The sequence below is a fragment of the Vigna umbellata genome, chromosome 1, assembly GCF_029865625.1.
Source record: "Vigna umbellata cultivar VRB3 chromosome 1, Vumbellata_1.0, whole genome shotgun sequence".
In the NCBI taxonomy this organism is placed as follows: domain Eukaryota; kingdom Viridiplantae; phylum Streptophyta; class Magnoliopsida; order Fabales; family Fabaceae; genus Vigna; species Vigna umbellata.
In genome coordinates, this window is record NC_142165.1 from 74,761,309 (window position 1) to 74,776,828 (window position 15,520).

The window sequence follows — 15,520 nt, forward strand, 5'->3', positions numbered from 1 at the left end:
TTAAAATAAAATAATTATTTTATTAATATTACTTTTTAAGTGATAATTTATTTAAATTTAACTTTTTTTTCAATATTTTTTAAATTTAACCATTTTTTAATTAATTTAATTAAAAAATTACCTACAAAATAAATAAAATTATAATTATTTATATTTAATTTTATAATTATAATAATAATACTAAATATTTTATTATTTTTTATTATCATAAAAAAAATACAAATATACATAATGCATGTGTTTTTTCTTATAAAGTTATTAGGGTTAAATATGTTTTTAGTCCCTAAACTATTGACCATTTCTGGTTTTCGTCCCTCTTCCAAAGTAAGGTACAATTTGGTCCTCATTCTTTAGAAAAACGTTCGTTTTAGTCCTCAAAATTTTGTTTTTAGTCCTCGTTTTAGTCCGTCCTCAAAACGTTCGTTTTTTCGACTAAAACGAACGTTTTTTAAAGATTGAGGACTAAATTGTACCTTACTTTGGAAGAGGGACGAAAACCAGAAACTGTCAATAGTTTAGGGACTAAAAACATATTTAACCCAAGTTATTAAATGTAAAAATCCCAAATAACATCCTTTACACCAAATCCAGATTTTAGTATTTTAGTTTTGGATGCAGCTGAAATACAGTAAGAGACTATGACCATAAAACAAAAGGCTATAAAATCTCATAATTTTACGGCCACAATAAAATGTTCTAAATTACCTTATTGGAAGACCTTTCGTACACACGAATTCGGGCAGCGGAGAGTGGATCAATCTCATGAATTTCAGAGTTTGAAGGTTCAAGAAGTTCTACATTCTTTGTCGAAGCCAGACTTGATCCCCTGAAGCACCTCGGGTGATTTTGAAGCGAAACTGTCGGTGAGAATACCTCCATGGGTGTATGTACAACCAGTCCTGAATCTGGGTTTGGGACCCTAAAATGATATTTTTCTTATATATGAACATTCTCAAAAAAAAAATCACGGAAAACAAGCCATTGTACTTTAGTGACCAGAGCTCAAACCTGTGATTTGCACAGTATATTAGCATCTTCGTTGTTGTTGTCCCATTCTTTTCTGTCGAATGCAACTGTAAATTCAAACAATATCAATATTTCCCCAGCAGTGGCAATCATCATACAATTAAATGCTAACATCCCTGGAACCTTATTTATTACGGAAAGATTGATGAAGCAAGTTAAGAAGAAAACCACAAACAATTTTAGAACTTTGGTTTGTTCATATTCAGAGGGACCATTAAACTTACTTCCATGATATATCCCATTCTTGACGCGCACGTCACATGAAAATGTGTAGCACATTTGCAACAACTTATACAGGAACCGTGGCTTTGTTTACAGATCACGCAAGTCTGCCATCAAAATAGACAGGAAACGTGAAACAATGAAACTAATCTGTAAGTATAGGACGCCCAAACCCAACAAGAAAAGGGAGAAACAAAATGTTAAATAACAACCCAACCACTATGTTACCAATCAATATGAATAAAATCATGGGGAGGAGTGCTTGTATTTGCATTGAATTGAAGGTAGAAGATTAGACGATGTATGATCAGGCTATTTATGTATTATTAGTGTATATTTATGTTGAGTAGGAAGTGTTTGTAAAAGTAATATTTTAAAGAACGATTTCTTTGGTGAGATTGTACGATTGTAAAGAACAATTTTAAAGAACATTTATGTTCAGTAAGACATCATCAAAATAAAAAATGTGTACGATTGTAATTTTTTTTGTATTATCTGCATGGATATCAAAAGAATCACAAAGTTTTGAAGGTGCTGCTAGAAAGAATATTGTAGGCTTCTAGCTGAAACCACTTTAGAATGAACATAGACATTTCAGTCCAATGCCATACCTTCGAAAAGGAATTACGAGGAATCTTGAGGATTCCAGTGGCCGGTTCCATTGCCTCATGATTTTGGAAAAGAACTTCAGGCTGAAACCAAGCGCATGTGACATGAACCCACAACATCTCAACATCAGTTGGTTTCAGAGCCCCACCTGCAAATCATTTTCCCCGTATAGTAAAAGCAGATTAGCAATTGATCGTGGCCAAAAATAATGAGGGAAAAACAATCATTCAAATGGAAAGTGGACAGTTCTAAGACTTTAGATGTAATCATATCTACTGCATGAAGCTTATAGGAGGATTCTCCTTATCGTTCAAATTTTATCAGATTTTCCCAAAGAGAATTCTCCTAAAATTTGTAAAAAAGGGAATAATTAATAGCATTCATAAATTGGTGTAGAGATTAAATATCAAACAAAATCAAGCCATTCTTGGTATACGTGAAAACTAGTCCATTTCTTGGTGAAAATAGTGCATTCGATCCATCAGTTGCTACTGTCGTAGAGTGAAGTAATAGGATCATCAGCATATGCAACAATGTCAGACAACAAAAAATACTCGGTGTGAATAACGTACCTTTTACTGGGCAGAGGCAACACTCTCTCTCAACATCAGGAGTTTCACAAACTCTACAAACCCAGGAAGTAAAGTCTTGAACATTATTTGCCCCGTAGCATTCTTGGTGGACAGCCATTTGGCACCTGCACAATAAACATGCACATAACATAATTGACGGTTCATCCAGTAAGTTAGAAATGAAACTTTTTCAGATCCATCATAACATGAACAATGATGACAACACCTGTTACAGATGATAATTTTGTTATATTCCCAATCTTCGACCCATCTGCAAATGGCACATCTTTCTGTTGTCCATTTTGCATAAACTGGCTCGTACTTCTCTGAAAAAAATAAGGTAAAAGGAAAATTAATCTCTCCCTTTCCAAGATATATTCAACAAGATATATGACTTCCACGTGTCATAGCACATGATCGCATAAGAGAAATTGAGGCTTCAATATGTAAAGGTTTATATGAAATAGAAATTCACCTTGTAAAAAGGACAGAATTTGCTGCTGATCTAACTGCGGGGGAATTCCCGTTGGGGCCTTGTGGTTACTGATCTGAAGTAAATATTATTGGTATAAACACATTATATGGAAAAATGAAGGCATGATATACACATACATAACAATAGCTGCGTAAGTGAAAATTGGGAGATGTTTGAAATAGAAAGATGTAGACACTAGACAGCAGTGAAGTAATCTGAGTAATATTTTTCATAAACGTGAATACAAAAAAATTAATAAATAAATAACAACAACACATAATTCACCAGAGAGTATTGCCATGAATCTAGTATGACAAGAACTGGCACAAACCCATTTTATTAGCGGTTGCATTGTGCTTTCTACTTTCACGCTATGTTTCCATTTTTTGGCTTTGCAACCTGCATGTCTTTCCCATTCAGTAAGTGTATACTTCCTAGAACTACACAAGCCGCAATTGCACATAACCCTGCAAGAAAATGTAATAAAAAGAAACTATATCAATTTCTACTTGAATGACATAATAGGTTTAATCACCACAAGTGTTCACTTGTTCCCAGATCGGACATAGGTTTGCTTGTGAACCTATTCAGGTAGGCTAATAAATCTAGAACACAGTTTCATCTTCCTAATACAAAAATTAAAGATAAAGTGTTGGAGACTTACAAATGAAGCTTTGGAATATAGATTCCTTCCAGGCCATTGCATACCACAGCAATATTTTCAGGTAATACAAGTTTTTGGCTATCCTCCATTGATCTACGTCGAAAAATATCACATAAGATTCACAGATAAAATCAAAATCAATATGTCCGATGTCCTTAAAAGAATGAGTAGAGGAAGGAATAAATAATTTCTACGTACATCTTTTTTGACTTCTGTGCATGAGATGTTGATAATTTACAATTAAATTTTCCCTTGCAATCGGGGCAATAATAATCCATATTTTCCAGATCCTGCATTAAGAAACTAATCAGTCTCTTATACTTTTTTTATCAAATGAAATAAAACAAGCAGGACAAAAATGAAAACTGTCACCACACGATACCTTGAAAAGTTTACTGGAAATTTTGTCACACTCAGCATGCACCCAAACATTACAACCATCACAACATACCTGTCAGAAATTAGCCCCCCAGACCACCACATCTCAAAATATTAATTTTTTTTGTTGAAATAAATAAATAAAATCTAATAATAGATACATTAAGTAAGTAGACAATCTTACCCAATTTCCACCGTCTGAATGATGCCAAATCTTTTTGCAAATCCCACAATATTGTTTCGATTTTATTAACTGCGATAACAGAATCCAATGGAGTAATCAAATGTCAGCAACAAATTTATCCTGTCAAGAAATGAAAGACATATACGCAGAGTCATCGCAGAACCTTTACACAGGGCTTGCAATAGTGCTGAGGAGCACAACTTGAATCCTTAATCTTCTTTATGTTTTTGCATGGCAACACCAAACCACAGCCAGCACAAGATAGTGTACCCTACATAATTTATTCACCGGAAAAAAATCTAGAATTAACCAGACTCTAAGATTTAAAAGATTAATTGACTAAATTATCCACACTCACTCACGTACGGATATATGAAAAGAGATCAAAGGCTTAAAAAAGGTTTTCGGCAAATAAGGAAGGAAACAAATTTACCTAAACCGGCCAACTGATCCCGAGTTTACACAAATATATTTAATTATATGGATCAGTTTCCAAAACCATGATAATGTATACGATTTAGCTATAGGGCGATAGGTAAATGAATCAAAAAATAGAAAAAGGTTTTATTGAAAACTATAATGAGATAACCTTAAATGTTAAACTTTCCATTTTTTGATTTTGTAACCAGGAATGTATACGAAATATCGTTTGTGACATAATTCTACAACATTATGCATATGTCATTATATCAAAGGCATGTTTCTGAAGTCTACGTGAGAGATTTGAACAAACTAAAACTCAGTCAGCCACGCCTATACGGCTATGCCTATGCTATATCCTATGAAAAGACAACAAGAAAACATTTCAAGAAAACTGCACGATTGCTTTCACTTCACATGCTGGGCTAAAAATCTTTTAACTTTGGTGTAACCGATACCATTGAAAATTCATAATACTATCAGTCCCATTTGCTTTTACATTTTGGGCCACTGAAACAATACTCATTCAAATTCTAGGATGTTAATTTGAACTCTTGAAGTAGGGAGTGACTACATTAGAGGCTATAGCGTGAATATCATTACGCACTCCTTAGTCCTTCCAAGTAAGACGAAAATCAGCTATACAGTGCAGCTTTTGTAATCTATATTGCAAGTTCACGACATCACTAGACCTCGTTCTTAAGCTAAATGAAGCTTACAGATGCTCTCGTCATTAGTCTAAGCATGATCATACGCAAAAACAAAGTGAGATAAAACTACCTGATCTTTATAGGAATGACGGTGGTCAACCGGGGAATCCGCAGCCACCAAATTTTGATCAGCTTCCAAGTGTAAGTCCAAAATGCCATCTTCGGCCAACATTGCCTCTTCCATTGCCTTGTGAAAATCACTTGCTTTATTTTTGTACAGTTTGATCTGCCCCTGGAACCTGAACAAAGGCAATTTTAGTAAGTAAATACAAAACATTATTGCGGAAACAACTGCAGCAGATACGCACCTGTCCATGAATTCCCAGAAGGGGAATATCATCCCCTGCTTCACCCAGGCATAGTCCTGCCCATCATAATTCTCTTAGAAATATTTAAACACTAAAAACACAACCAAAAACTCAAGTCTATGAACATACGCAACTACTAAATTAGTGCATATTTGATTCCTTTCTCATTTTTAAGTTGTAATAAAAACCTAAAACAATTCTACATAACTCAACATTCAATTTCTCAACCAAAACATGTTCTTAAAACAAATTCCAGAATATACGTTTTAAAATCCAAAAATAAGAAAAACTCCAAGATAATATTTTTTTCATCTTATTCAATATTTCCTTGAATTGTCTAAGCAACCTGTTCAGTTTCCTTTCAAAACAAAAAAAGTTTTTTTTTTCTAAATAGAAATCAAACCCTTACCCTTCGATTCCCGTTTTTGGAGTAACCAAAAAACATAACACAAAGTGCAGAAGGGACACAGCAGTTTATGACGGATTTGGGAGCTCGAAAGAAAGGATCAATGACTACAGCAGGCCAAGCAGGATGGGTCTTCCCACACTTTGCCCAAACTATATCACCCAAACAAAAATCATCCAATCTGCAAGCATCCCTCTTCCTTTTGACACTTCCATTCACACGTTCAACGTGGGTACTTAGTCCAGGCACAGCATCAATCTTCTCTTTAACAAACACAGAACGACCTCCAATAACCGTCTTTCTAACAGTCTTGACGGAGTACTCGGAATCTCTTAGCACAGCAGAACATGGAAAACAAGGAGAATCCCGCTCACTACTCATGGCAGCAACGTCTTGTAAAACATTCCCATTCCCGTTTTCAGACCCTAATCGTTCGTAAAGAACAGAATCACTGAACCTGCAAGGAAGCTTCTTGGTGCGACCTCTGGAAGACTGGGCTTGAATGGCACGAACCTCTTCTTCTGGTTGCGGGGGCAGGTCTCCAATTGTGCCATTGGAGTCCACGGAATTTGAATTGGACGGCGCCTCACTGGATCCAGAGACTCCTTCAGCAGAAAAAAACCCATTTGTTCTCCTCTCCTTATGAATCTCGGAACCCTCGTTTTTCTGACTTGAATCGTTTTGGAATTTCAGTTTTCATGCTCCGCTTAATGATCATCTTAAGAATCCTAAAATGCACGCCTTTGAATAAGAAAGGGGAAGCTCTGGCTGTGATTGTCTATAACACACCCAAAATATAGATCTGTGTAGAAAGAAACCTAATAAAGCAGCAAAGATTATTCATGTATTGCTACAAAAAGGTTTCTGTTAAAATATATTCATATTTATTTGATTTGATTCTATGAAGAAATTTAGATGCAGAGATCATGGCTGGCGGTGGTTTTGTGACATTTGAACACAGAAATTTGCAAAATTGAGAAAAGGCGCGAATTCTTAAATTTCTTGATTGCGTGATGGCGCCAACATTTGAGGGTTACAGATGCTATAGTTTTTTCAGTTGTATACAAAAGATTCCTCGGCAGTGAATAATCAGAAATTAACTATTTTTTAAAATATTAACTACGGGAAAATGAGTTTTATTAAAATATAGTTAGTATTATAAAGGACTTAAAATTTACAATCAGGTTAAAACTAATTGATAAATAATGTTACAACTTTGAATTCAAAATAAGTATAGCATACCTTATACAAATGAAAACTGCAAAATTATTTGTTAAGATAATTGGTACGTAGTTTCAAAGTATTACTAGTTTTACTTAATCATATCCACTGTGTAGTTTATGAGAATTAAAAAGAATTAAAAAAACTAAAAATTTCTCATCTAATTACTAATTATATCTAATTATTAATTATATGATTACTATTTGATAAAAGGAATAAATTAAATATAAATTATAAAAATTAAGATCATATTAAATATTTAAGAAAATAAATTGTATATTGAACAAAAATGAATGAAAATAAAGAAAGAAAATATTATTAAACCTTATTATAATTATTATTAAAACATATTATCTAAAAATTACAGATTTATAATGCATGTACAGAAGAATTGCTTTGAAAGTTTCTTTATTGAATTATTTTCAATGGCTTTTCAACAGAGAAACATCAAGAACACATTTTCGAATATATTTTGAATGTTATTAAAAAATACATATTATTTTAAAGGTTTCATAACTTATATAACATGTTAAAAAAAAAAAAACGAACAACTTTTAGTTTACAAAATACTTTCTATCAAAATCTATTATAGATTACTTACTTGACTCACAAAAATTAATACATTTTTTCTTTTTGCTTTTAATAAACTACACCCAAAGGTAAAATAATAGAAAATTACTATGGTCTAAATGTGCATTACTAACCAAATTCAACTGAGATTTGGAATTTCAGTGATTTTAGATTCACATGTTAAAACCAATTTGAGGGATTAGATTATGATAAACCATAGCATTGACTAGCTTAATGCGTTACAAAAACCACTTCAATGAACATCTGAATCCATCATCTTCCTTGCAGGATTCAAACCTCTTTCCACATCTCCCACCTCTATCACTACATCCAACGTCTTTCTCGGACACGCAATTGGGGGACCCAAAGACGAAGAACAACCCTCTTCTGCTCCGGAAACTGGAACCAAACCGGGTTCATTATCGGAGCAACCCTTGGCCGGTTGGGCCGGTGTTCGGCACAGAGGACACGTGGAGTGAGAGGCAAACCACGCGTCGATGCAGTGGGTGTGGAAACCATGCTTACAGTTGGGAAGTGTGCGAACTTTATCACCGTCGGCGAACTCCGACAGGCACACGGCACATTCCTGGAGAGAGCGGTGCACGGAGGCGGAGAAGGAAAAAGTGGGAAGGGAACGGAACAAGAGAACACGGCGGCGACGACGGCAGAAGCGGAGGTAGGCGTTGAAGAGAATGATGAGGATTATGAGAAGGAATACGAGAATGGCAGTGCCCACCATAACCTTGCAGTTATATGCGTATTCGGATTCAATGTCTGGTTCCATAGTCATGATTGAGAAGAAGAGTGAAGTCTCTGATATGTCTGAAACTGTGTCTGTAAAAGGAAGGATTTTTATTTTATATTTGGATCAGATCGATATCTTCGACTGCCTGCAACCACTCTTCATTGGTCAATATTGTAGAAGAAAAAAAATCAGTGACACACACAAACTAAACAGATGGTTCAGGATGATGATTTTCCATGACTTAAACATGTATATACAGGACGTTGATTAAAAAATGAAAATAAAAGATAATATATTAACTGATTAATCTAAAGAATATTACTTAATATATCTTTATTTATATCAATAATAAAATAATACTACATTATAATTTAATAATGAAAAATTAAAAGTATTAATTCCTATTTTATTTTTATCAAAATCAAATTAATATTACTGGATTAAAATTAATAATTAAAATTCAAAACCTAAAAAAAAATGTTTCATGATTTTATCAACAATTTACAACATTCAAAACAATTTGTTAGAAATTATCTCCTTTTCTCTCATCATTTTTATGGTGCTTTGTATCACAAGTGTGAAAAAAATTGAGAACTTACTATTTAATTTTTTTAAAATTGGACCCTAAAATTAAAATATCTTTACAATTATCAACCCAATTATTCATTGTTATTTTTTAGAGCTACATTCAAAATCTTAAGTTACATACAAGAGCAAAATGTTTCTTTAATGTAAATCTTAGACCCAAAAATAAAAATATATATATATATATATATTAAAAAATCTTCCATCTAATTACTAATCGTTCATTAGGAACATCACATAGCATCAAATAGATGAGTTTGAGAAAAAAAATATTAAAGTTTTAACAAACGTAAAAGTGGTTAGAATTATGAATGTTATCTTAGGTTCTCAAAATCATCATTGACGATAAGCATAAATTATGAACCATAATCCGATATTGAATATTAGAACTCAATTTACCACAAGAGAAATAATCTCATACATGCTATAATCACAAAAAAAAAATTCAAAATAGGTTGAGAACATACAGCGAGAGGTCATGTTGAAAAACATTTAAATAAACCTCAAAAAAACATTATCAAATAATAAATACGAACTTTTAAAAATAAATAAATAATAAATGTTTGCTGATCTTGTCCATTAAAATTATCAGTAAATAATATAAATTATGAATTTAAAATAAGGAAAAATATGTCTTTGGTCTATTAACTTTAACTACAAATTAGAATTAGTTTATTTTTGAAACTTTAATCAAATTTAATCTCAATGTTATAAATGTGTAGATTTAATTATTTTAACTAAATTTTGTTAAATATATTTGACATTTCAAACGCGTTTTTCAGTTAACATTGAATAAAAAAATGTGTCAAAGAATATAAACAACTCAAATGATATTATGAAGCAATAGATAAATTTAATAAAATTTGGTTAAACTTATTAAATTTATATATTTTAAAGATAAAAAATTATATTGGTCTCAACGATTTAAAAAGACTAATTTTAATTTTTATTAAAATTAAGAAAATAAAAACATATTTAATTTTTAAAATAATTAATAATTTTTTAAAAATGCATGTTGGATCAAGCTAAAAAACATGCTCGCAAATGCGTTAAAAAAAATCCAGACTAATACAAAAGTTAATCATATAGTCAAGTAACTTCCACAAAGATGTTAAATGATGATAAAATGACATCTTCGTATAATAATAATGTATACAAAAACTCATTTGTACTAATTTACTTAAAATGACTACTTTAAACTTTTCCTCAAAGTCAAGTACCTCTTTAACAGTTTTACTATATTCATTTGATTACAACATATCATATATTATCACCCACTATTACAAAAGTACATAAAATTATATTTTGTTAAAGCTCCTAATCTCTTAATATTAAGATTCAAGTATCATTTATCATAGATTTATTAAGCAGTAATAAAAAAAAGGTTATGAGGAAGAAAAAAGAAGGAGAAGTCAGAAGGGTGAAGACAGAGATGAATGTATTGATTCATTAACTGTACAAAATGATACAGAGAAAGGTATGTATGTTAACTGAGAAACACGTTTGAAGATGTCATTTTATCATCATTTAACACGTTTGTATTATTATTTTGTATATAATTTATCTATCACCTATTAAAAGTTGGTAACTGTTTACATGATGCTAGAAGGTGAATGAGTTAGACTATAAGATGGTAGAATAGATAAAAGTTATAAATTGTTCCACTCATACTTTTTATATAGTAAATATGTTTTAGCACATAAAATTTTAAAATGGACTAAATGCAACAAATTATCAATGCATGATAATGGTGTTTTTGATAAATATTGTATTCTTAGTTTTCTACTTTCATTAAATAATTTTATTTTATACTTTTTTTAACCCATGTTAATAAATGGAATTTTTTTATGATTTGTTGAAAGTGTGAGATAAAATATTAAAATTTGATCAAAGAAAAACAACATTAAAAAGTATTAAATTAAAATGTGATTTTTTTTTTCATTTAAACGAGAAGAATGTAATGAGAAAACATGAAGAATTACATTTGTTTACAAATCGGTAAAAAACTTTTTTTTAGAAACATATAAGTAAGTTCTATCAAACTTTTGACAAATAAAATATGTTAAAATTTCTCATTACAGCTTTTATCTATGAAAAATTAATTTGTAACGTATCTATTTTTTTTTCTATTTGAATATACTTAATCTGAAGACATTTGGCTTTTAATGTTTATATTAGTTTGATTGACTTATACTTGTTTAATTAAAATTTAATTAGTATTAAAAATGATTTTAAGTCCAAAACATGCAAAAAGATACCTTATTAAAATTAATACTGTAAATAAAATCATTTTAGTTAGACATTTTTAAGAACACTGTTATACAGTGTTGATCGGATTATTATAACCCGCAAAACATTAAACATAATAAATTATTTTACGTAAGATTTGAATAATTTAACAAGTAAATGATATAAATTAAATTTATCAATATAAGTTTATTTTCAAGTAATCCACAAAAGTAGTGATATTATAAAACTTAACCAACATCACCATATCAAAGTTTATCACTTCATATCCACTCCACTCAATTTGTCTTTCAATTTATTTAAACAACCACTTCAACTTAATTTTTTATTTCTTTTTTCTTTAATTTTCATTCTTTTAAACATTAAATTACATTCCTTTTAATGATTCATATTTTTTTTTTACTTATTCGTGAAGTAAAAAGAATATATTCTGTTCCTTAAATATTACTAGAAGATGTGATTTATTTACATGCTCGGTTTATAATGAATAAAGATTATTCTTGTACAAGTAGTTACTATTATATCTTTATAGTCGAAGCTCGTTTATTTTTATATATTTATTTATTATCTTCGTCTCTTTAATTTTTAATATTTTGTTTTCGGTTAGAAAAAATATTTAACTCTCTAAACAACTTAAATCAATAAGAAAAATTATTCAACAATGGTACAACTCTAAGTATTTAAGATTAGATGCTTAAATTTAAAAATTCGTTTTACATTAACATGACAAGCTTTCAAATATTCGTAAGAATGCACTAAAGAATTATAGAAAAGATGAATATGTTTCCCTATTGTGTACTCTTAGGTACATAATGAATACAAAAATAGATATCAAGTTACTACCTAAGAAGGTACAAGTATTTTTTAAATAAGAGTATCGAAGGTATTTTTGAGAAGAAGAAAAATTCATGAAACTATCAGAGTGAACTTAGAAATATGGGCTGGGAAGAAGGACACCTCGAGGGCTTCACCCCCTACACCTCCAAGAGTTTCATCATACACCTCCAAAAATTTAACAAAATGCCTATTTCACCCCTAATTAAAAACATTTTTAATTGGTTTTAATTTATAAAAAACTGAAAAGAATATAGTCAAATATTCTTGACCAGTTTTAGTTTCACTTTTATGTTTCTCTCTCACATTTTGGCATCTCCCTGCGTTGGATTTCATTCTTCTTCTTTACTCTCTTTTAATTTATAATTAGTTAATATATAATTAAAATTTTAATCATAAAAAAAATTAATAAATTCAAAATCTATAATTAAATTATAAAATTATAAACTAATACAATAAATTAAACAATTATAAATTATCTAATAAATTTAAAAATAAATACCAAAATAATAATACATAAGTACCTAAAAAATCATTCGAAATTTTGATATCAATTTTATATACCATTTTTTTAAAATAATTTAAAAAAGTCATACAATTTGAAAATTTTAACAAAATGAAAAACTAACAGAATAAATTAAAAATTTATAATTAAAATATAAAATAAAAAATAATCTAATAAACTTAAAAATTAATGTGTTCTGGTCTTGAGAAAATTATGATTTTTGGTCTTGGTACTCGGGAAGGAGGGGCTCATGGCTAAGATGATGAACACCAATATTGTGTTTGTGCTTTCTTTTGTTTCTGACTTCAGCCACAACAAGGAACCAAGACAGAGAAAATAAAAAGAACCTTGAGATGGTTGATCATGATGGGTAAACGTCAGCAAGTTTAACAAATGAAAGTGTTGCTCCCCACCACCACCCTATATTTCCTTCACCTCCTCACATTATTTTAAATACAATTATATTTTTAAGTTAAAAAGATTTTTACTTTTACCTTATTTTAAATAATTTAAAACTCTAATTTTACTTTCTCAGCCCTCATCCACGGAGGAACTCTCTTTCCCTTTCTCCATTTTCGTTTCACCTCTTCACCTCCCGCACTTCCATTCCTTTTTCTTCCCAGATTTTTTTTTTGGTTTGAAAGTTTCCATTGCCGCCGTAGTGTGAAGGAGTGTCGCCACCGTGGTATGAAGGAACATCGAGGAGCATCCAGAGCATCAACCAGCGTGAAGAAATATACATCAACGGAGGTGACATCCTTCAACGGATGTCCCCTAATACAACAAACTTTAAAATAAAAAACGTAACATTTAAACGGAGGTGACATCCTTCAACGGAATCCGTTTAAGGTAAAACGAAACGGATATTGACATCCGTTGAAGGATGTCACCTCCGTTTACGTTTTTTATTTAGGGTTTTATTTTAAGGTTTATTCGAATACGAGGAAGCACGACACGCATTGCACGACACGCATTGCACGACTCCACGCACGAGAGGGAGACTGTTTGATAATTCTTTCCACCAACCTTTGCAACTTGTAGTATCTCACAACGAGAAAGAAAGAGATGAAGAAATATAATATTAAAATGAAAGAAAAGTATTTTACTCATGTACGACTACAATAGGTTATTAGTGAAATATGTTCTGAATGGATAAAACTAAAAAATAATAATCTAAAAATAAAATTTTATTGAAGGAGAAAGTAGTAAAAAGAAAGTAAAAGGAAAAAAATATGGTGGTAGAGGGAGCTAACACCCAACAAATGAACAGCAGAGACACCTTTACACACAGCTTGTTAAAGCCTGTGCGTCGACGAACGATTCTCGGCTATCAAAATGCTAAAGAAAACAGGGTATGCTTCGGAAATGGAAATACTAGAGGTACAACATCGGATTTCAAAATCCGATTTTTCTTTTATAGCACCTGTTTGATGTCATAATCTTAGAAAAAAAACACTTTCCTACTTCTAATGTCAATACATTTACCTTCAACTGCCTGCCACCGCCTCCAACGAATAAGTTCAATAAAAATCTTCCTCAATTTCTTTGAAGAATCTGAACTCTAATTAATTATAAGGGTATTTATGGGATTTGAAGATGTAGGATGAAACCTTGGAGATGCATGGTGAAACGCCGGACACCTTTAGTGTTGGCAATCAAAGCCCAATATTCATTCGGATCAGCCCATTTCAGTTTTAGAATATTGTTAACTTAGTCCATGATTACTATCAACACATCTTCAAAATCGTTGAATAGTTTTATTATCAATTAAATTTGATTTAAAATATATAATTAATAAATTTGAGTTTGTAATAAAACTTTCTCATAATTTCATAGATTTTAAAAATATAAATAAAAAATAAAAAATGATTGAAAAGTATATGCTATTGGCATTTTTCTAGTTGATATTGAATTGTAATTTTTTTACTGCACCCTAATAGTCTTGTCTGGGCGAGCATTTTATGAGCCTAATTTGACAAATCATATCTATTGACAATTTTTTTTACAGGAAAAGGAAAATGAAAAAATGAAATAAATGTACATAAATTTAACCATATGTATTCTAAATATAATACTGAAGAAAGAACCAGAATGATATATATATATATATATATATATATATATATATATATATATATATATATATATGTGTGTGTGTGTGTATTGTATAACGTAATAAAAAAAATATTATATGTTAATAAAATATTCAGCGTTCAAGTATTCACTTATAATTACCATAACGTCCCATTCCATTCCCTTCTTCTCCTCTACTTAAAATGTTTGAATTATATTTTTCTTCTCACTATTATTACTGTTATTTTGAAAGAATTATTATTATTATTATTATTATTAAAACTTATTAACTGAAAAATACAGATTTATCATGCATGTACAGAAGAATTGCCTTGAAAGACTCTTTATTGGATTCTCATTGACTTTTCAACAGAGAAACATTAAGAACACATTATTTTCGAATATATTTTTAATGTTATTTGTATAGTTTAAAATTATTAAAAAAAGTATTATTGTGAAGGTTTCATAACTTATCTAATAATTCTCCATATTTAATAATAAATTGTAAACAAATTAAAAAAAAACATGTTAAAAAATAGAGACAACCTACCTACCTACTTTTAAATTTAAGCATATGCGTCCTCCCATACTTTTTATATTATTTTTTTAGTTAAAGTGAAACAATTTATGTTTACAAAATACTTTCTATCAAAACTTAATATAAATTACTTACTTGACTCACAAAAATCAATATCCTTTTTCTTTTTGCTTTTAATAAAATACACACAAAAAGGTAAAATAATCGAAAATTAGAATGGTCCAAATG

The 15,520-nt window shown here is 30.3% G+C and overlaps 1 protein-coding gene and 1 pseudogene across 1 annotated transcript; both read right to left on the reverse strand.

Moving 5' to 3' along the window:
• LOC148206287 (histone-lysine N-methyltransferase ATX3-like) overlaps positions 1-6,923 on the reverse strand; it is a 27,599-nt pseudogene extending 20,676 nt beyond the window's left edge.
• Positions 6,924-7,744: 821 nt separating this feature from the next.
• On the reverse strand, positions 7,745-8,708 carry LOC148206288 (RING-H2 finger protein ATL5-like). The gene has a single exon (XM_088113175.1). The coding sequence runs from the start codon at positions 8,553-8,555 to the stop codon at positions 8,019-8,021; it is 537 nt and encodes a 178-aa protein (XP_087969301.1). The 5' UTR covers positions 8,556-8,708; the 3' UTR covers positions 7,745-8,018.
• Positions 8,709-15,520: the final 6,812 nt, after the last annotated feature.